Below are 21,965 nucleotides of genomic sequence, written 5' to 3'. Positions count from 1 at the left end.
TATTTGTTTTTTGAGATAGAGTGCTGTGATGTATTTCTCCTTTTCTCAGAAAAAAGAAAATAGAAAAAAACCACTTTAAGACTTGGCACAACAGAAAGGATATATTAATTTATGAATCCCACAAGATACCATATGTTACAAGATATTTTTGGGAAAGTGTCTCAAGGGAAGGATTGAAAGAAAGAGGAAAATGGAGATTACAAATCAATTTATTCCTCAACTAGTAATATTTGGGCTGCTTGAATTTTAGATTACATGCAGAATTCCTTTTTAAAAAGACACAAAACAATATGACATACTATCTGGACTCTTGATTTGAGCAATTCTCAAGAGATTGAACATAAATTTTTAATGAGATTCTGAAGTCAGTAAAATCTTATCTATTTATACAGATATTTTCACCTGAGGTTAGAAAAGCTGATGTAAGTAAGCTATATAACTAAGCCAGAATTATTTAGAGGTTATTTCAACCTCTGTAATGATTCTAAGCTGTTTACAACAAAATGTTATAATCCAAAAGAGTAGAGATATGCTTTTTTTTGTTTAAAAAAAACTGTCTCAAAATAAAGTTCTCTAGAATTTGTGAAAATGCAAACTCTAATAAGGCATTCATAATGTAAAACAGCCACACTGACAAAAGTCATATAAGCTCATATGATAACCAATTCAAGTTACTTAAAAAGCAAGCAAGGTGTAGCGATAAAGACACTGAAGTCAATGTAGAAAGATACTATGAGAACCATGTTCAGGTCTGTTCTCAGCTATGGAGACTCACTGCCAACCCGATCAACAGGCCTCATAGCCACTAGCTCCAGTACTTTGTTAGCTACCAATCAGTGTGCCAGGTATTTCTTTATTGCCTGCTATTATTTTTAATAAATTCTTAATTTATTATCAGTGTTGCTCTTTATTCTCTACAAGTTGTGCAGGGTTGCTCTATCCTTACACTTATTTATTATATCTCCATGGACATCATGCATGGATTGTTGGCAATTCAGTAGCCTGTTATATGTCAAAAGCTAGTAAGACTCGCCCTTTTGTCTCTTTCCATACATAATCATTAACTACATAATTTATTGACTGAGTAGTCCGGAGATAATACATTTTCTCTCTTCTAGCAAATAGCCTACTTCCTCTATTGAATACATCCTAGGAGGCCCAAATCAAACTCATCCAGAATAAAGGCTACATACATCATGCAATAAATGATAATGAAAAAGCACCATCCTGTTGATAAATGCTTTTCAGTGAAGCAAGTTCTGCAGCAATCTTGCCTCATCGCAGGATTCAAAATAAACTTCTGAAGTAAGCAATCATTTTAGCCAACCTTCCTTTGTGCATTAAATAATAAAAAAAACCTTCAATTTTATTAGAATTAAATTTCTTAAGATTCACCCTGCTCCATATTTTTCCTTTTCCCTTGGTTTTGAGGTTAACACAGAGAAGGAATGATGAATACCAGTGAGTAGCACAATAGTGGGGAGGCTTGCCCAGTTCTTAAATGTATTTTAGCAGTGTGAAACTGTAAAATAATATTGATTTGTGTAAGTATGCTGGGCTGCTCTTACTTACTCTGAGTTACTGCTGCTATGGAATAAGGATATAGCCCTGCAAGCATAGCTTAGATTTTTTACTTTATTTCTTAGTTCTTTATTTAAGAAATAGATGATTTCTCCTCAAAATCCTAAATTAATGTATTATCTCCACTATGTCTCATAGTGGCTTTTCTTAGGAAAAAAGTAAAGCTTGGAAATAAAGTATTGAATATGCTTTCACATGTGATTGAACTATGTCTCTGTCTCTCTCTCACACACAAAGACACACAAGCAGACACTGAGGTTGAGCCAAGAATAGTTGGGCTTCTGTTTTCAGGCCTGATAATTCATGATCTAAAATGATGAAAAGTTAACAAGAATAATAAAATCCCCCTCCTATTTCCTTTTATATGCTACAGCATTTTGTTATGATTAATTGGTGCTGTCAACTTGTACTCAGCCAGCTGTTATAAAATTGTCTGTGGGTGCTCTGTGCCAGCTCATTTACCCTGTGCACTGAAAGGCACCCGTTATGATAAATTGTGATGCTATCAGGAGTGTCTTGGCCACCTGCTTCATCTTAGCTACCCTGGCAAAAGTTTATCTTACCTGAGCTCCTGGAATTACTTAATAGCTAGGTAGACAGCAGTTTGTTCAAGACAGATAATGTTAAAGTGAATAAAATAAAACAGAGTTCCGTTGATCAAGAGGTGTTCTAAAAATATAGAGGAATGAAAAAAGCGGACAGAACGCAAAAAGGAAGAGAAGAGTGGCGGGTTTGGCCAGAGGGCGGGGAAAAGAAAGGCAAGAAAGGGGCATTTCACCGGCTACCCCCCTCGGAGGGCTGAGCTCTGGGAGGCCACCCTGGCCCCGTCCTTGCCGGTAGCATCAGGCTGCACTATCTTTTCCCTGGAGCGCCCGGGGATATCTCCTCCTCCTCCTCCTCCTCCTCCTCGAACCAGGCTGGGGAGGAGGGACGCAGGAAGCAATGGCACTCGAGCTGAGTTGGTGGTGGCGGCTGCTGCTGCTGCTGCTGCTGCTTATATGTCGGCGGAGGAAGGGGGAGGAGCAGGAGGGTTGGATTGTGCGAGGGAGATGCTTGGCAGCCCAAGTTCCCGCTCAGGACTTCATACGGTAGAGTGAAGGTCGGTTCTCTACTAGCGAGAGTGCCGAATAAAAGATCTGACCGAGGCTGCTCGAAAAGGGCCTCATGCGCTCTGCCTTTGGCTCAGACTGCCGGCTGTATTGCCTCGTGCTGCCGAAATATTCGGGATGGAGCGTCGTGCCTTGCGGTTGGCCCAACTTTTCCTCTTTGTGCTATGGGGTAAGTACCTATCGCTACGGTTCCCGGGTTATATCTATCGCATTGTCAAGGAGACGCTTGAAAGGGACATTTGGCTACGCTCGTGAATAGTATGCTCAAGGTATGCTTGAACGGCATGGTTTGCTTTGCAGTAAGTCCTTTAGGATGAAAAAAGAAAACAAAAAACCAAGCCGGAGTTTGTCAGATAACTCATTTTGCTTCTCCATAGACTGATTATATCTGAAATAGCAAATCAATAATATAGCTAAAAGTTTGATATGATTCAACAGCAGAGGAAAAAAAAGATTTTGAGGGAGAGAGAACCACTCTCCTAGCATCTTGCTTGAAGCCCCCTATTGGCAGTGTTTATACAGGGCCACAAGCCCAATTCTCAAAATGCTAGATTTATAGGTTGATAAACTCAGTATGGTTTTGCTCAGCCTGAAGATCTACTTTTTGGGTGTCCTTCATACTATGATTGATGTTGGGTTCCGGTCAAGAACAATCAGTAGATCTCATGAGTTTTCCAAAACCAGAGGTGTAAATTACTTTTGATGAGTAAGGACCCCATTCTAAATTCTTTCAGGACCTGAGAGCTGCAAAATGAATTTGGCCTCATTATACATGTTTCTGTGCTCAGATTATTTTGGTTTTCGTGGCTCCTTTTAAACATAATTTGTTTATTTTATGATTTGCAGTCTATTGAATGTGTTTTACTTAAAATGGCACTAAATGCTGCATTCGGTGTTTAACATTTGTGGTTGCAGCTGCTCCAAAGGCTGCAAAAGAGAAAAAAGGGGACATATGCAGCTCTAGGACCACAGATTTCCCACCCTTGCCCAAAGAGATCCAGCAGGATCACTTCAAAGGTTGTGGAAAGAAAGGATAAACTTCGTTTTGCCCCACTATATGCACTCTGCAGCAATTTTCTTAGCACGTAAAATTTCAATCCATTTCATCACATGAAAGGTATAAGTAGCATATTATTTTTAAGTATAATTGATTTACATACATGTTACAGTGAAGCTGTATATGTTATACATTGTTACATACTGTAATGACTGGCTCAATGAGATGAGTGTAAATCCAGCTGTTACCTGACCCCAGTAGTATATCTGCATTGGAACACTGTATGTGTGTGTGTGAGAGAGAGATGATTAACATTTCATTTCATAATAGCTGATGGAAACTAGTAAAATATTTTGTTCAACAAGAAATATTTCAAGTTTGAAAGAAGGGATTTTTAAAAACCGTCCATTCCCCCTTTTCTTGTGAGAGCAAACATCTGTTGCAAAAGCAATAATAATTTCCTGGCAAAGGAGACTTTGCTTAGTCCAGGTTTTCCCCTCTCCTTATCTTCTCCCTTACCCATTATTAGTTTGTTCCAGTGGGAGATTTTTGTTTTCACCTAAAAACTTGGTAATGTTGTAACTATTATGGAATGGGCTTCTCTGTCATATAGCAGATGTTGAAAAAAGCAAACCTGAAACATAATAAAATGAAAGATGAATTTAAATAAACTTGCAGATACTAGGATACATCTATAATAGGTTTAAGTACGTACTGAAGAACATAATCAACATTCTTTTTTAAAAAAAGATTATGTGTGATATGGAAATGACAGTTAAAATATCTAAACACAGGAAACTGCCCACAATATGGTAATTAAGACTAAAAGGTCACAAAGCAGAGTTTGGGTAATTGTTGGCTGAAATGTGAGCCATTTGAATGAATGAGTGAGTGAGTGAATGAATGAGTGAATGAATGAATGAATGAGTGAATGAAATATTGAGTGGGATAAGCATTGTTGTGCTTACAGCCATTGCTATATGAACATTTCCTCTCTGGAATCAGTTGCTGATAATCTTTATTTATAAATTTCATTTTATTTATTTAGAACAGGTAGCTTTAGTGGAAACATTTAAAATGAAGAGCTGGTCTTCAGCTCTTTATACTGCAGAAAAATTCTTCGAAGATAAAAATAGTAGGTAGGCAAAAAACAATGTTTTGTTATGAAATACAGCTACCAAAAAAGAAAAGCTCAAAGAAGGAATAGATGCTGCTGCCAGTCAGTGTGACATAGGAAGATTTTCATATAGTAGTCAGGCAAGCAGGGAGGACCCTGGATGACATGAAACAGTAAATATGAAGTGGTACCAAGGAAACAGGAATTTTGATGGGGAAGTCTGGGAGGCGATCTAGGATAAAGGAGGAGGATGCAGGTTTTAGAAAAACAATAAAATAATTCAGTGGAAGTATTAGAGAACATGGAGAAATGTGCATGAATGAGACAAGAGTTTTAATACTGGTTCCTGAATGTAATAATAGATAAAATGAACTGAGTGAGAGAGACTGAATTTGGGGAAGAGGAAAAAGGTGAAGGTCATATCTATAGATTCAATTTTTTTGTAATATTCATATGCTACCTTTCCTATATATTGAGTCATTTGGAGATTAGGTGACCTTACAAAGCCAATAAACAAATATATATTCAGGGATTTAGGTAAATTTGTTTTTTGTCTCCCTCCAACCTTTCATTTGGATTCCATTAAATTTTTTTGCAGTAGCTGAAGAAGTGTTGATGATTCTTCAGAAAATTATTTGACTTCAACCACACCATTATGCCTTTTTCTATGAAATTTGTGCTTTCTGACTAGATTTTACAGCTAGTCTAACAAATGTTTTATTGGTGATGTTATGTTACTTTCAAAAAGATAGATATTCCCAAACATTTTAGAAAATGCATCAATTAAGGAAATGAATTTAGAAACATGTAGAATGTATTGATCAGCTAATGGAGATCTAGAATTAACAATACTCCATTTGCACATTTTGCTCTGTTTTTTCAGTCCTTAATTTTGACCTGTTAATAGTCTATGTGCAGGGTGCAGTTACTTCCAGAGATATTCTGAACAAATAGGACTATAGGGTGGCTTCTGCCCTTTACTTTTTGTGTTGACATGCAGACAACAACACTTATGTATACCTGTCTTTTGTGTCCTGATCAGTGCACACTTGAGGCTTCATAGTAACATGACAGAATGGAATTAATGTTGCTAGTTGGACAAGATCTCTCTAGCTTGTACATGTTTTAATCTTGTATTTTATATTTTAAATTTTATGTCATATGACATAATATAATTCATATGCCTTTTTATTTTATTTTATTTTTATTTTTATTGTGATACTTCTGACACGAATAAACAAAAAAAAAAGAAAACCTTTTAAGTACAGACAGATCACGTATCATTATAAAATAATGAGACTTAACTAAAAAAACCTTACCTTCTCAGGAAAGTTATTGGCTAAGTTGGAAGTGATTTAGGACATTTAGCCACTGACAATAGCTGCCCCTACTTCGATTCCAGTCACCCACTTCAGCCGATGCACAGCAGCTTTTCTCCTCCACTGGACCTCCTGTGGTGGTTCTCAAAGGACAATGGCCCCCTGGCCCTCCAGCCCCAGCCCTTCATCCCAAGGGGCAGACAGGACTCTGGGCAAAAAGGGGACCAGGAGCCTAATGGGGACATCGCTGAGGAGATGGAGCCAATACTGCTGCATCAGATCACAGTGGATCCTGACTGCAATCTAAAGGTTGCTTCCATGCTGCCCCTCTCTTGGTTTTGTTGCTGTGGCTGCTATAGACAGTTTACAGAGCTGGGCTGGTGCCTTTCTCCTGTGGTGTAGTGACAGGAAATGGCAAAGGAAGGAGGGAACTGGTTGGCACCACCAATTTTTGATCCAGGAAGGCCTGGAGGCCCATTCTTCTCTAGAATGGTATGCAAGCGGCTAGCTGCACCATTGACTCTTTCCAGCAGGTGCATGGAGCTTGAGAAGGGGAAGGGGAGCCCCAAGTTGATTGCAGACAAAGATGCTTTGACAGATCCTGTGAAGCAGTAGTGAGGTAATTTTTAAGTGCAGGTGCCTCCTTCTTTTTCTTCTCCTCCATACTGGGTTTATAACTAGGTCTTGTTTTCAATGGCCTCCAAAGTCCTTCCTGACAATTTGCTTTGAAGAAAAACCAAACAAAACAGGGAGCAATCCAGTATTCTGGATGTATCCGGGATTGGAAGGAAACCTTGCTTTAGGACTAGATCAGGGATGCAAAACCCTGGAGCACTGCTAGAGCACACACAGCAGAGACTTCCTTCCATAGTGCATTGCTGAGATTTAGAGAGCCTCTGAATTGTTTCTGGGTAGAAAATTAGGCTGAAGCCGACCCTGCCTGCCTCAGGCTTTGCTCTCCCTCAGTAGCACAGGTGCCATATGGATCCCCAAATGCAGCAACAATGGCCCATTTTAAAGGTAGGAAAGCTCTCCTAACTGAGGCACCACCACCCCATGGCCCTTGCGATCACTTCTGCATGTCACTGCAACTGCTGCTAGTTGCCTGGTGCTCTCCCCACTATCCCCATGATCACTTCTGCATGCTGTCTCCACTGCCACCAGTTGCCCAGCCCCCCTCATGTCCCGTAATTGCTTCCACATGCCACTGCTGCCAATTGCCACTGCCCCCCACTATGGTGTATTGTTCCCCCACCACAGCCTATTGCTGATCACTTGCTGCCACCTGCAGCAGATTGACTGATGGCTTCTTGTCCCTTGCAGTGAAAGATCTGGATCAAACAATGCCTGCAGGAATAGGCTGGACTGAAGGATTGAAGGTAGAGGGTCATTGGTCGTGGAGAATCACCAGGGGAGGGCCAATGGAAGAGGAAAGCAGGCTGTGAATCAGCTGAGGTGGGTGGCTGGGGGTGAAGTGGTGTGGCCAATGATCAGAGCATAAATGTCCCATTCTGATTGGAAGTGGTGAGGATAATAATTGCTTCTTAATAGCAATTGTACTTAGTGTTATATACCACTTTACAGTGCTTTATAGCCCTCTCTAAGCAGTTTATAGAATCAGCAAACAATCTGGGTTCTCATTTTACTGACCTTAGAAGGATGAAATGCCTGTATTTGTCTGAACCCAGGTGAAGTGCACATTATAGAATATATAAGAGAAGCCAGTTATAGGAAAAAATTTTCCTTATTTGTAAGAATTCTCTCACTTTTCTTTAAAACCCGTACTCGCATTAGTTTAGAATGTAATCTGTCATGGTTTGTTCTTTTAATTTAATTACAAACTTTAAATATGATATAATTCATCAGATTTACCAGAAATCATTTCTGGGACCAGAATAGATGAAAGTGTTTTTTGGCAGCCATGGAGCAGTTTTCTTCACCACTTGAGTAATTACATAGTTTGCATACTAATTAAGCTTTACACTGAAAAACTATCATATCATAGGTTATTTCCATCTACATTTCAATCTTTTTCTCCCTAGTCATTTCTCCCTAATCATTAGAATAGGAACTCCCATATTAAAAGGACATATGTGATATGATTTGGTAGTTCATGCAAGCAAAGATTTCTTACAGAAAATACAATATAATTTGTTATACAAATAATCAAACTTGTTTTCTTTACTATAAGAAAGGTGAAAAGGTCTGTAAATGAACAGAATAATGTAATCCCTTAAATTTCCAGAAATGGTTAGAAATAGTGACAATTCTTTTTAAGTACTTACTAAGCAAGTTTATAAATACAGTATAACAAGTGATCAGTGATATGAATTTGAAGAATCAGTTCCAAATTTAGCATTTTTTATTATTTTAGTGAAATATGGAAATTTTCATTATAACTTCTTGAATGGAAAGGTCTGTAAGCATATATTAATAGATACATACTGATATTGATATAAATATTTGTTTTTACATATGATTATTGGAGAAAAATACAGCAAAATAATCTAAAATATCAAAATGATGTGGCTAATGACAAATGTAGGGAAAAATGACCTTCAAACTTGCAGAAATTTAAGAATAGAAGCTCAAGTATTACATTTTTATGGGCATGAAATATATATATATATATTAATTTTTGTCGGATTTTCTTAATCTTTTCTAAATATTTAGCACTTCAATATTTTCATTGTTATCATCGGCTTAAATGCAATTATGCGTTATGTATAGTTCTAGTTTTATCTAGCTGGTGCTTTAAAAATGAAAATATCTTCAAAAGGTATTTGCATATGCTTAGTCAAACCTAGATGTGTGCATGAAATGGAACATGTATTTTGTTTCAAACTTACAAACAAAAGTTACATTCCAAAATTTTGTCTGCTTATTTATAATAATTTATTTTATCAAAGTTCTATCAAAGCTTAAATCTAATAAGACTAAACCCATTTGGTAACAAATCTCCTAGAAGTTTATATATATAAAAAAACTATTGAAAAAGGATAGTTTTTACTTCCTTACCAAATGTTGACATGTTCTGTCTGTTTCAGGCTACCTTTGCTTTGATAAACACATAATGTTTTGGCTGTTTTGAAAAAGAGAAATAAGAGAATTTAGATAGCAAGAAGAAGATGCAGAAAACTAAGTCTTGTATAATTTAATGGTTAGCTGGATTTTGTAGTTCATGACTGATAATCTCAATTTAGCCTTCCTTGGACTAGCAGTCATTTGCCCTATTGACTGAACCAGCTAAACAATCTTCCTTCTCCTGGACAAAGCACCAAACATTGGCCCCAATTGAGGCTGATGCGCTTGAGACTGCCAGAAAAGTCCTGTATCAAGTTAGGGCCCTGGCTATTGCTGGATGAGCGCATATTAACAGGCTCAGTTTCGACTTCCTGGCTGTGGTGTTATCTTCTGGCCTCCATGTAGATCATCAGTATGTACAATCATCCCTTAACTTTGGATCATATAGACTGGCAAATAGAAATGCTTTCCTGCTCAGGAGTTTCAGCTGTTGCATGATTCCCGTGTGAAGTTGGGTGGCCAACGTTTTCCCATCTTCAGAGTCCAGTCTTTTCTGGAGTTCACCCAAGCTTTTCTTTTTCAATATAAGAAAAGAACTAACAGCAGGAGCTGGGTCAGTATCTCTCTCTCTCTCTCTCTCTCTGTATTTGAGAATTTAATTGCAAAAAGAATGACAAGTTTGCATTCCAGGGAGAGGGTAGGAGATAGTAGTAGTGAGGAGAAGTATGGCTAAGTGGCTTCACATGTTATGCTCAATATGTGTTATTCCAGAAGTTATTTAAACAATGTCATTTAAACAAGATGCAGTTTTACAGTTGGGGACATCCTGAAAAATCAGGTTTTAGATTAATTGGTACTTCATTTGTTGCTGATTCATTCATTTCATTTGGTGCTTCATTTGGTATTGATCTAGTCTTTCACATTCTGGTAGAAATAATCATATCTTATGACATTTCTCTGTGAAAGCTCTGGTAGCAATTTGCAGTTTGTTCAACTGAAATTTGTGCTGACCATCTCAAGGGCAAGATTATTGTACTCAGTCACATATGTTTTTTTTATAGCTGATGCCAATAAACTACACCTGAATGGGTACCATTCAATTATCAAGTCCACTTAGTTGTCCAGACATCTAGTCCTCAGTTACACAGTTGATAACAGCACTCCTGGCTTCAGTTGCATGAGTCATGTCAAGCTGGTATATCCAGGCCACCATATGGCCATATGCTGTGAACTCAGATTTAGAAGCAGCTAGCTACTTCTTCACTTCCTGAACACTATCTTAGCCCCTGGGTTGTTGGAACAAAGAAGACTGAATGCCTAAAGCATCCTCAGCTCTACATCTCTATATTTTGCCAGAGTGAAGATTTCCCCTCTAAATGCTGCACCCTTCCTCAACCCTCAGCCACCATGATGCCAGCTGATAGCCTTATTGATGATTCAGAAAGCAGGCAAGGCCTACCTCCCTTAAACAGTAAACTTTGACAATGCCTTCCTTTGATAAACTGGTCTTATTCTCACAATCATGACTTGCTCAGATGTGTGGGGATATGGTTTAAAGACTGTGCCTAGTTAGACACAACTGGAAGGAGAAGGAGAGTGGCCTGAAATTAAAAAGAAAAAGAATGCTTGCCTGTGTATCTATGAACAGGAAAATTGTTACTCCCAATATTTCAAAACTTGCTCTAGAAGAGGCCTTTCTTAAAGATTGCATCAGATTCAATGACAGGTATTTTTCAGGTTGAAAAATAGTTTTATTTTCAGCCAACCAATTTAGGATATGTTTTTAGCCAATATCTGTTTGAGCACTAGTGTCTGGGATTTTCTGTTTAAAAATTTCCTTTGCTTGGGAAGCCATTGAGAGTAGATGTGGGGAGAAAACCCTATGTTGTGAAATAACTTTGATTCCACTATGTGGGAATACATAATCTAAAAATTAGTGTCTAGGTTCATATACTGCACCAACCTAAATATGATTTGTTTGGTCTTAGTTTATAATAATACATGATTCCAACCACTTAGTTTGTAATTCATGATTTAACAAATGTGAACTGACACAATTATAATTTATTAAGAAACTTTGGTTACAGACACCAAAGTTTAATGCAATAGGTAAACCTGTCCAGATGACCTATTCAAGTTAATATGCTTTGGATAAGGTTATATATTTATAATCTCATAAGTAGCACGGCTTCCCTAGATAATTTATGTTTGATTTGTTACTTCCATAATGTGAGTGCGATATTAGCCATGGTTTTGATTCAAAATTTGATTTCAAAGTTAATTCATTAATTAAAAATTGAGGATCAAACAATATGTAAAACTGAATTTCATTTAGCTTTTCCAAGGTTTTTATATTCAGAACATGACCAAGAAGCTACCATCTGTGAATCAGATTCTTGTGTTGCAAGTTATTTCTTAACCTCTCCTTCATCTGCTTTTCATCTGGTAGAAAGCATGGGTAGTTTTTAATACATAAACTGAAGAACAAAAGGATGATGAAGTTTCGCTCTTTATGAATAATGGTTAACCTTCTCAGATGGCATTTTCTACAAATGGAGAGATTCTATTAACAGTGGCTAATTACTATCAATAGACCGATCTTCCATAAATGTCTGTAGTACGTATAACATAGCTCACTTGGCTTTTACAGAACTTGAATGCATTTCTGTTTCTGGCATTTCCAGTTGGGTTTTGTCTGAAACTTTTAGAGTCACTAGCAAACAGTGATAAGAATCCTGAGTGGACCAATGAAATAGGGCATCTTTCTATATACTGAGTGCTCCAGTATCTTGTCCTAATGGCACAACCTTGGAGTTTTTATGTTCTCCTTACTGCTAGCTATTGTTGGGAGACATTTTTGCTCAACCTAAACATTTCAGTGGGATTGTTTGGAAAAGAATTATATTCTTTTTTTTCATATCCTATAATTTTTATCAAATTATTTAATGTTTTCCTTTCTCTTCTACAGTTCCTCATGTGAACAGACTCTCTATAATTATTTTTTGTTAGTGCTAGCATTTCAGAGATTCTCTATATACCCTTTTCTGCTGCCTTAATAAAAATTAAAGGACTCATATAAAAAGTTGAGGTGAAAATAAAACTGACTATGGCAGAGAAAACCACAATCAAAGATGAAAGGTAGAGTGCCTGTACCAAAATAGCTTTTCAGTATTAAAATATTTTCTATGGACTACCTAAGTAAATTATGTTGTGTTTATTTTCCTTTTCCAATATCTTTAAAAGAGGTCTGAAGTGAATTTTTGGATCCTGGAGATAAAAGATAATGCAGAGTAGAAAGACTAACACTACCTTCCATAATTCTATTCTTATCTGTCCCACACCTATTTCACTGCGTCATTGAGTCAGATAATAGTCAGAGAATATTTGGCCAAACAAAGATGGAAAAATAGAAAACCAGTGGAGTTAATAATATAAGAACAATTTTCCAACAATTTCCAGCAGAGTTTAAGATTTAAAAAAATAGTATATGAAAAAACTGAATCACGTTGACATACAGTATATGCACTGCATGCATTCACCCCATCGTACGTACCCAATATAAATAATCCTCCTTATTGACTGCCCTGTTTAGTGACCAATGTTACTAAAAGGACAGCTTTATGATCGATCCTCACATTTATAACTATTACAGCCCCCTTCAATCAAGAATTGAACACTTCATGAATGCCCATGAATACATGGGCATTCATGACAACCTCAGCATCCCACGGTTGCATGACTACCATTTGCATGCTTCCTAGCTGGTTTCTGACAAGCAGAGTCAATAGAGAAACTAGCAGTAAAATTACAAGTTATAATCATATGATGTCTTGCTTAATGCCATATCTCTTAGTGATGGAATTGCTGATTCTAACTGAAGACTACCTGTACGTGCACCCCCAGATTCAAGGGCTAGATATAGCCCGTGATTTATATTTATACATTTAATATCAAGCCAAGTAAGTATGATGTATTGAATCAACTAGTGAATTTTTTGTGTGTGTTAGTTAATAAGTTATAATTTCATTACTGGAGATACTAAAAGTCTTTGTCAGATCTATTACTTACAGTAAATGAAAAGAACGGGCACATTTAACTGCAAAAATAAATCTTCATTAACTTGAACTCATGCCTCACTCTCATCTAAGGAATTTTAGCAATTTCTTTAATCTTACTCATCTATTCATTTTACTAATCAATATGTTTTCATAGCAGTCTATCCTATTCCTATCAGCCACTCTTAAGTGTAAAATAAACAGTTTAGTGGTATAATGCAAAGAAATATATTTCTTTGAAAGTGAGAAAAAGTGAGATGAATAGTACAGGTAGTCGTCAACTTAGAACAATTCATTTAGTGACCATTTGAAGTTACAACGACACTGAAAAAAGTGACCTATGACCATTTTTCACACTTATGACTGTTGTAGCATCCTCATGATCACATGATTTACATTTGGATGCTTGACAACTGCTTTATTTATTTATTTATTTATTTATTTATTTATTTATTTATTAAATTTATATACCGCCCTATTCCTAAGGGACTCAGGGCGGTGAACAGCGAACGATAAAAATACATTTAATACAAACGTTAATAAAAAACCAATTAAAATATACTAAACACTCTGGTCCTAGATAATTCAAGACATCCCAGTTTAAAATGAAATCAAAAAGCAATATAAAGGGAAAGTTAGGCCAGGCCGGCCTGCTGAAACAGGAATGTTTTGAGGGCACGGCGGAAAGTGTGCAGATCCGGAATCTTCTGTATCTCTGGGGGGAGCTCCTTCCAGATGGTGGGTGCCCTCACAGAGAAGGCTCTCCCCCTGGGGGCCGCCAGTCGACATTGTTTGGCTGACGGCACCCTGAGAAGCCCCTCTCTATGGGAGCGTACTGGGCGGTGAGAGGCTATTGGTAGCAGAAGGCGGTCTCGTAAGTACCCCGGTCCTAAGCCATGGAGCGCTCTAAAGGTGGTAACTAAGACCTTGAAGTGCACCCGGAAGACCACAGGGAGCCAGTGCAGCTCGCGCAGGAGGGGAGCCACATGGGAGCGCCATGCTGCTCCCATAACTACCCGCGCGGCCGCATTCTGGACCAGCTGGAGCCTCCGGGTGCTCCTCAAGGGGAGCCCCATGTAGAGAGCATTACAGTAGTCCAGGCGTGAAGTGACGAGGGCATGAGTGACCGTATTTAACGAGTCCCGATCCAGAAAGGGACGCAACTGGCGAATCAGGCGAACCTGATAAAAAGACCTCCCGGCCACAGCCATCAAGTGTTCTTCTAAAGACAGCCGTGAGTCCAAGAGGACGCCTAAGTTGCGAACCCTCTCCATGGGGGGCAATGACTCATCCCCAATAGTCAGTGATGGCACCAATTGACTATATCGGGACGTCGGAAACCACAGCCACTCGGTCTTGGATGGGTTGAGCCTGAGTCTGTTCCTCCCCATCCAGATCCGTACAGCCTCCAGGCACTGGGACATCACTTTAAGGGCATCATTGGGGTGGTCCGGGGTGGAGATGTATAGCTGAGTATCATCAGCATACTGATGATACTTCGCCCCAAAACCACGGATGATCTCACCCAGCGGCTTCACATAAATGTTGAACAGAAGGGGTGAGAGAACCGACCCCTGTGGCACCCCACATACAAGGAGCCTCGGGGTCGACCTCTGCCCCCCTGTCAACACAGACTGCGACCGATCAGAGAGAAAGGAGGAGAACCATCGCAACACGGTGCCCCCCACCCCTAACTCTTCCAACCGGTGCAGCATGATACCATGGTCGATGGTATCAAAAGCTGCTGAGAGGTCTAATAGGACCAGGATAGAGGAGCAACCCCTGTCCCGGGCCCTCCAGAGATCATCTACCAATGCGACCAATGCCGTTTCCGTGCTGTATCCAGGCCTGAAGCCCGACTGGAACGGATCTAGATAAGCCGATTCATCCAAGTACTGAGGAAGCTGTCGCGCTACCACATTCTCAACAACCTTCGCAACAAAGCGAAGGTTGGAGACTGGACGGTAATTAGCCAACACTGCTGGGTCCAGGGAAGGCTTCTTGAGGAGAGGCCTCACCACCGCCTCCTTCAAGGCGGCAGGGAAGACACCTTATAATGTGTACAGTGTCCGGAAGTCATGTGATCCCCTTTGCAACCTTCTGGCAAGCACAGTCAATGCAGAAGCCAGATTCACTTAACAACTGTATTACTAATTTAACAATTGCAATGATTTATCTAACAAATATGGCAAGAAAAGTTGTAAAATGGGATGAAACTCACTTAGCAACATAAGCTCATTTATCATGTAGCAACATAAATTCTGAGTTCCATTGTGGTCGTAAATCGAGGATTACCTGCATAAGATTATAATAAAAATAATATAATAAATAGTATAGTTTGTATCTGGATCTTTCTTAAATCAGTGACTGAAGTTTCATCCAAATAGGAAGACAAAAGGAAATGATGAGTTAGTCATAGAATCCTATACACAGATCTGTAATCAAGAGAGAGATATATGAAATGCTCAGTAATAGCTAATAGTTATGGCTTATTTGCAAGCAGTACTGAAAGAGATTAGGATATATAGACATAAATATTCAAAACAAGACATTTGTTTCCATTGTTGCCTAATAGTGCTGCTTGTGAAGTTCTGAAGTTGCCCTATTCTCCTGGACCTAGAGGAGGAGTAGATTCCAGCAAATCACTATCCTCATCATCTTTAGGAGAAATGGTCACCACCAGTGGTGGGTTGCTACCGGATCGCCCTGGATCGGGTGAACCAATAGTGGCGGCAGCAGAAGGCTCCACCCACCTGCCCGGATGCTTCTGCGCATTTGCAGAAGTGTGCACGTGCGTGAGAGCATGTGCGCCCATGAGTGAAATGGTAGCAACAGGTTTTGAAACTCGCCCCTGATCACCACACATTTCTAGATTGTTGGCTAGCTAACTGGTCTCTAAATTCTTTTTTTATTTTTATTTTATTTTTTTATTGAACATTTTTCTTCATTTTATATCACATTATCAATCCTTACAGTGCTCCAGTACCCATATCACTCATAAGTTCATATCAGTTATTTTCATTGTTTTTCCTTGATCTTTAAATAGATATCTGTTCTATATATTGTATCATTATTCGTAACTATATATTTTACCTTTTAACTTAACAATACTTCTTAAATTATCTTTATGTTCTTATTCTTTACTTCTATTCTCTAACTAATTATACCATATGTCCCAAATCAAATAATAATCCATTTATGGTCTCTAAATTCTTAAAAAATTTCAAATAACTTTAAAGGTCTCTTCCAGCTCTATTCTGATTGATTGATTGATTGAATTATTGTCATTAAGGATTCATGAAAGACAATCATGATACAGTTTCCTCTCATCCCAAATAATAGCAATAAAGATCTCTTTAGTTGTTCTAAAACTGGTGGTGGTCAGTATTATTGTGGTCATCAATTACTGAATCGAGGAAAAATATAATTTTGGCTGATTATGAATTGCTCAGGTTATCTTAGGCTGGAAGGTTCACAAATGCTTATTTAAATAAGAAAAATCATGCAGAGTTTTTATTGATCTTTATTCACCCTACTCCAAAGTGGGTTGTGGGTTGAAGTGAATTAGATGAAATCAGTTGTTTTTATTATTTTCTTCCAATATTTCTATCATAATCAAATAATGATTTTATAGAAGGATTTTGGATCTGATTAGGGACTATTTATGTGAAGCAAATGAAAATAAATGTTGATGCTACTCAGAGCATACAGCTCTATGATCAAGCTCTATTGCTTAAACCTTGGCAAAAGAATGAATATATTTTAATTTAGCCTACCTCAGCATTTTGATCAAGCACACACACACATACACAAGATTACAGTTGCAATTAAAAGCTGCATCTTCGATACAGCATTAATGTTTTTAATAACAGTGAAAAGACTTTCAGAAGAAAATTGCTCTAATGTTAGCCTCAGAACGGTATTTATCAGTAGTACATGTGTTGGCATCCTTAACTGAAACTGATCCAAAGCATGTCCCTTATCTGTTAAGAAATAAAATAAGCTTTTCAAATAAGATAAAGACAAACACACATTTTTAAAGTAAGCTAGATGGACTTTTTAAAATTTTGAGTGTGGTTATAATAGTTACTGCTACAGTGAACTGTTGTAAACATCACAGAAAATATTAATTAAATCACACACTTTCATTGTTTTTTTAAAAAATATTCTTCCTTGTGCACAATCAAAATAATCATTGTCAAATAGTGATTGGTTTGCATATGAGTAGACACTATTTATATTGAAGCAATTGAAAAAAAAAGTTGTTCATATTGTGGTACCTTGGTACTCAACTGCTTTAAAACTGATCAAATTTAGTGCTCCACATATGACACATATGACACATTTTTTCCTTGTATTCCTTGTTTGTTTGATACTCAATGCACAAACTAAAATTTGTTGGTGTCAGCTGCTTTGTGATTCACTACATTATTTCTTATGGGAAAAATTTGTTTGGTACTCATAATTTTTGGTACTCATTGTGCCTCCTGGAACCAATTAACGAAGAGTACCAAGGTAGTACAAGATAAGGAACAGTTACAGTTAATTTTATTTTTGACTATGAAGAACTAGAAGAAATTTGCAGCTGCAGAAAATATTTTGAGTTCAGTACTACTTTTTGATACTCGAGGTTACATTTCGATACTTGAGGTACATTTATGTTGAGGAACTCTTATTCATATTTAAGTGTAATCATTCTGGAAAGGAATGGCCTTGTTATAGCCATGCACATTATAGTAACATCCAGGTGGAAATTTATAATATAAATTATAAAGAAACCTCTTTCAATAGCTTTTGGAAATTTCACAATTATTGTTCAGAAAAGAGCAACCAAGTTATTGAGTATATTATACATCTACAAATATTTTTACTGACTCCAAGTTTGTTTCTGTATGTAATCCAAAAAGGCTGATGCTGATCTTCAAAGATATAAACAATTCAAATAATTGTAAATATAAAATTACTGACAGCATTCTTTAAGTTGTTTTCAGATCTCCTATCTTGTAGAGGATGGTTTTGGAAAAGGCTTTTAATTGCATACTGATTATGCAATTCCTTCCTAAAGGAGATCTGGTTAGAGTTTGTTATTTTTTAGAGCAGAGTTAGTTTAAAGGATTACACCTGGAGGGTCAGGTTAGCCTGTTCTTCTTGACTCATAGCCTAAGGAACAATATGAGCAGTATAGGAATTAGCACTTCTTCTCAATCTCTTTGCCAAAGTCTTATCCAGTACAGGTAGTCTGCAATTTATGGCCGCAGTTGAGCCCAAATTTATATTGCTAAGTGAGAAATTTGTTAAGTGAGTTTTTGCCCAAATTTATGACTTTTATCGCCATATTTCTTAAGTGAATTGCTGCAGTTGTTAAATTAGTAACACTGTTGTTAAGTGAATCTGGTTTCCCTTTGCTTGCCAGGAAGTTGCAAAAGGGGGCATGTGACACTGCCATTGTCATAAATATGAATGAATAGCCAAGCATCTGAATTTTGATCACGTATCCATGGGGATACTGCAACAGTCATAAGTGTGAAAAACGGTCATAAGTCATTTTTCTTCAGTGCCGTTGTAACTTTAAATGGTCACTAAGTGAACTGTTGTAAATCAAGGACTACCTGTAATGTAATGTGGCTTCTCAGCAGCCATCACTTTCCCAACTATTTATCTTGGGTTGGCCATCACTTTCCCAACTATTTATCTTGGGTTGGCATTGCCAATTGTTGATGTCATCTTATTTTTTTTAAAAAAAATATAATTATTGCTCTTGCAATAATTGCACTGTGTTTTTTCTCTTCAGCAAACTATCCCTTAAGTCTTCCTTGCAAAGTGGATTTGATTTAAATCAAGTCGATTTAAATCACGATTTAAATCACCAGTAAAAAGGCTTGATTTAAATCAACTCGATTTAAATCATAATTTTTAAAGAGCAACTGTCATCTCTGTCCTCCTCTGACCTGCTATTGACTCACTTTCAGTCCCATTCACTTTAATGGGATGGCTGGTGATACGGCAGTGACACAACAAGGTGAGGGATGTGGCAGGTAGCAGTGAATGGATGCCTGCTAACAGGCACTGCCATGAAGGATCTGAAATGACAGGTGCTCTTTAAATGTCAGGACTCATTCTTGCTGATAGTTAGAATCTTTAATATTATTATTTGCAAACAAAACGAAGGTTTCCTATTTAGCTTGCGGAGCTTGGATTCATTGAATGAGTTGTAAATTTTGCAGAATATACAGCATCATGCTATATAACTAAGCTCCATTTGATGCTGAATAAACTAAATTATTAATGTATCTTAAATAGAAAACTATTTTTAAATAGATTTTTACTCCAAAAGCATTTTATTAAAATAAATTTGATAAAAATAAAAAAAATCTGATTTAAATCAAAAATCCTTTTTGTTTTTTTTTAAATGTTGATTTTTATCCACTCTGTGTTCTGTTCTAACAATAACAACCTTGTCATACAAGTTCTTCAATAGGCATATGATGTGATATGCTTATTCTTTTGAGGTTATGTTCATCAATTTGCATTTATCTGCTCAATCAAAACTCTTTGTATAATTCACAAATTATAAAATCAACATGTTTTTAAAAAAAAAATCAAAAAGATGAACACTAGTCCTTCTCTTCATCAAACTAGCATACCCAGTTCCTGCAACCGTTCTTCATATGTTTTAGCCTCCAGTCCCCTAATCATCTTTGCTGCTCTTCTCTGCACTCTTTCTAGAGTCTCAACATCTTTTTTACATTGTGGCGACCAAAACTGAATACAATATTCCAAGTGTGGCCTTACCATTCTGTTAATGTAGCTTTACAATAAAGTTAAATTAAATTAAGTCTGCTCTACCTGGTAAGTTTGATATCAATCTTGGCACAGCATTCCTCTTCTCCCAGATATACTGTATTTTTCATACTATAAGACGCTCCGAATTATAGGATAGTTTTTGGGTAGGAAAACAAGAATTTTTTTTTGCCTCCTTGCAGCAAACAGCAAACAGCCTGGTTAGCTGCAGCACAGCCTGATTTAGCACCAGCAGCTAATTGGCGTTTGGATCTGCCTCCTGGAATACCACCTATTAGCTGTTCCAGGCTGTGAGGATCACCACTGCCCATCGCCACCATCGCTGCCCATTGCTGCCACTGCCAATCGCCGACTCCGCATGCCCTGTTTTTGGTCTCAGTGTGTCCTGTTTTTGGCCTCCGCATGCCCCATTTTTGGCCTCCATGCCAGAGGTGGGTTTCATCAGATTCTGACCAGTTCTGGAGAACCATTAGCAGAAGTTTTGAGTAGTTCGGAGAACCGGTAGTAAAAATTCTGAATGGCCCTGCCCCTATCTATTCTCTACCTCCCAAGTCCCAGCTGATCAGGAGGAAATAGAGTGGGGTGGGAATGGAGATTTTACAGTATCCTTCCCCTGCCATGCCCACCAAGCCATGCCACGCCCACCAAGCCACACCCACAGAACCGGTAGTAAAAAAAATTGAAACCCACCACTGCTCCACGCATCCCATTTTTGGTCTGTTCCAGGCACTGGGGATAGGTGATGACAGTGGCAATCCCCGCCATCTGGAATGTGCCGAAAATGGGGCATGCGGATGCTGAAAATGGGGTACACAGAGGTGGCGATAGGTGGCAGCGGCATAGACGGCAGCGTCGGTGGGTGGTGGTGATTCACGCAGCCTGGAACAGCTGATAGGCAGTATTCCGGGAGGCAGATCCAACCGCCAATCAGCTGCTTGTGCTAAATGAGGCTGTGCTGAAGCTGACCACGCTGTTTGCTATTTGCTGCAAAGAGGCAAATTGCTGGGAGGCAGAGGCCAAAGGATGGGGGCCGGCAGTAGTGCTTTGGCAACATTCATTGTATAAGACGCACAGACATTTCCACCCACTTGGGGGGGGAGTGCATCTTATACACTGAAAAATGGTCTTTATGGAGTATATATGGTAGTTATATAATTTTTTTATCCCTTTTAAATAAACAGTAATAAGGGTATATCTGATATCTTTTAATCCAGATTGATTTAATCCACTTTGAGTTATACTTTATTTATTCATTTATTAGATTTTAACCTGCCATTAACATGTTCATGCAGTTTTTTGGTGTCTTCATCTTACCTCATCTCACATTCAAAGCCCAATCCTCCTTAGCTTCCAAGACTAAATATAGTCAGTTAAGTGCTTGCTAGGTGCCCATAGACCAGTGACGGCTAACCTTTTCCGAACAAAGTGCCCAGAGTGCATGTGTGCACGTGCACTCCTAAACCAGCAAAGTGCAATGTATGCCCCTGTGCAAGCGCGCATGCCCCCACACGTGCCCTGTCCCCTCACACATACTCGCGCCCCCACGCACCCCGTCCCATACACATGCGCATGTACCCCCACATGCATGAGCACCCCTGCGCATATGCATGCAGACCCCCGCACGCCCCCCCCGCGCATTTACAGCAGAGACCCAATGTCCAGTTGGCCGGCAAGAGGCATGTGCGCATGTGTAGCAGAGCTGAACTAGGGTGATGGCTTGAGTGCCCACAGAGACAGCGCCACATGTGGCACACGTGCCATAAGTTCGCCATCACAGCCATAGACTCATAAAATGAGACAAGCTAACCCAGGATGAAAAGAATTGTTGTGAGAAGTTGTGATATTTGCACCCCTCCCATTTCTAGCAAAACAGTTATTTGAATTGCTTGATGAATCAGCAGATTCTGGCATCAAAACTCATTTGAATAGTTAATTAAGCTTTCAAAATAGCATAGCTTATGT

General features: G+C 38.4%; 1 protein-coding gene across 1 annotated transcript in view; it reads left to right on the top strand.

The window, feature by feature from the left end:
- The first annotated feature begins 2,370 nt into the window (after positions 1-2,370).
- Positions 2,371-21,965, top strand: part of RAMP3 (receptor activity modifying protein 3) — a 54,173-nt gene continuing 34,578 nt past the window's right edge. Inside the window, exon 1 of the mRNA XM_034416452.3 lies at positions 2,371-2,859. Coding sequence (XP_034272343.1) covers positions 2,808-2,859 — 52 coding nt within the window. The 5' untranslated portion in view covers positions 2,371-2,807. The remainder of the gene's footprint in view (positions 2,860-21,965) is intronic.

The sequence above is a fragment of the Pantherophis guttatus genome, chromosome 4 (assembly GCF_059756535.1).
Source record: "Pantherophis guttatus breed Tessera chromosome 4, ASM5975653v1, whole genome shotgun sequence".
In the NCBI taxonomy this organism is placed as follows: Eukaryota; Metazoa; Chordata; class Lepidosauria; order Squamata; family Colubridae; genus Pantherophis; species Pantherophis guttatus.
Note: the sequence above shows the minus strand (reverse complement) of the source record. Positions and strands in the feature narration are given on the sequence as shown.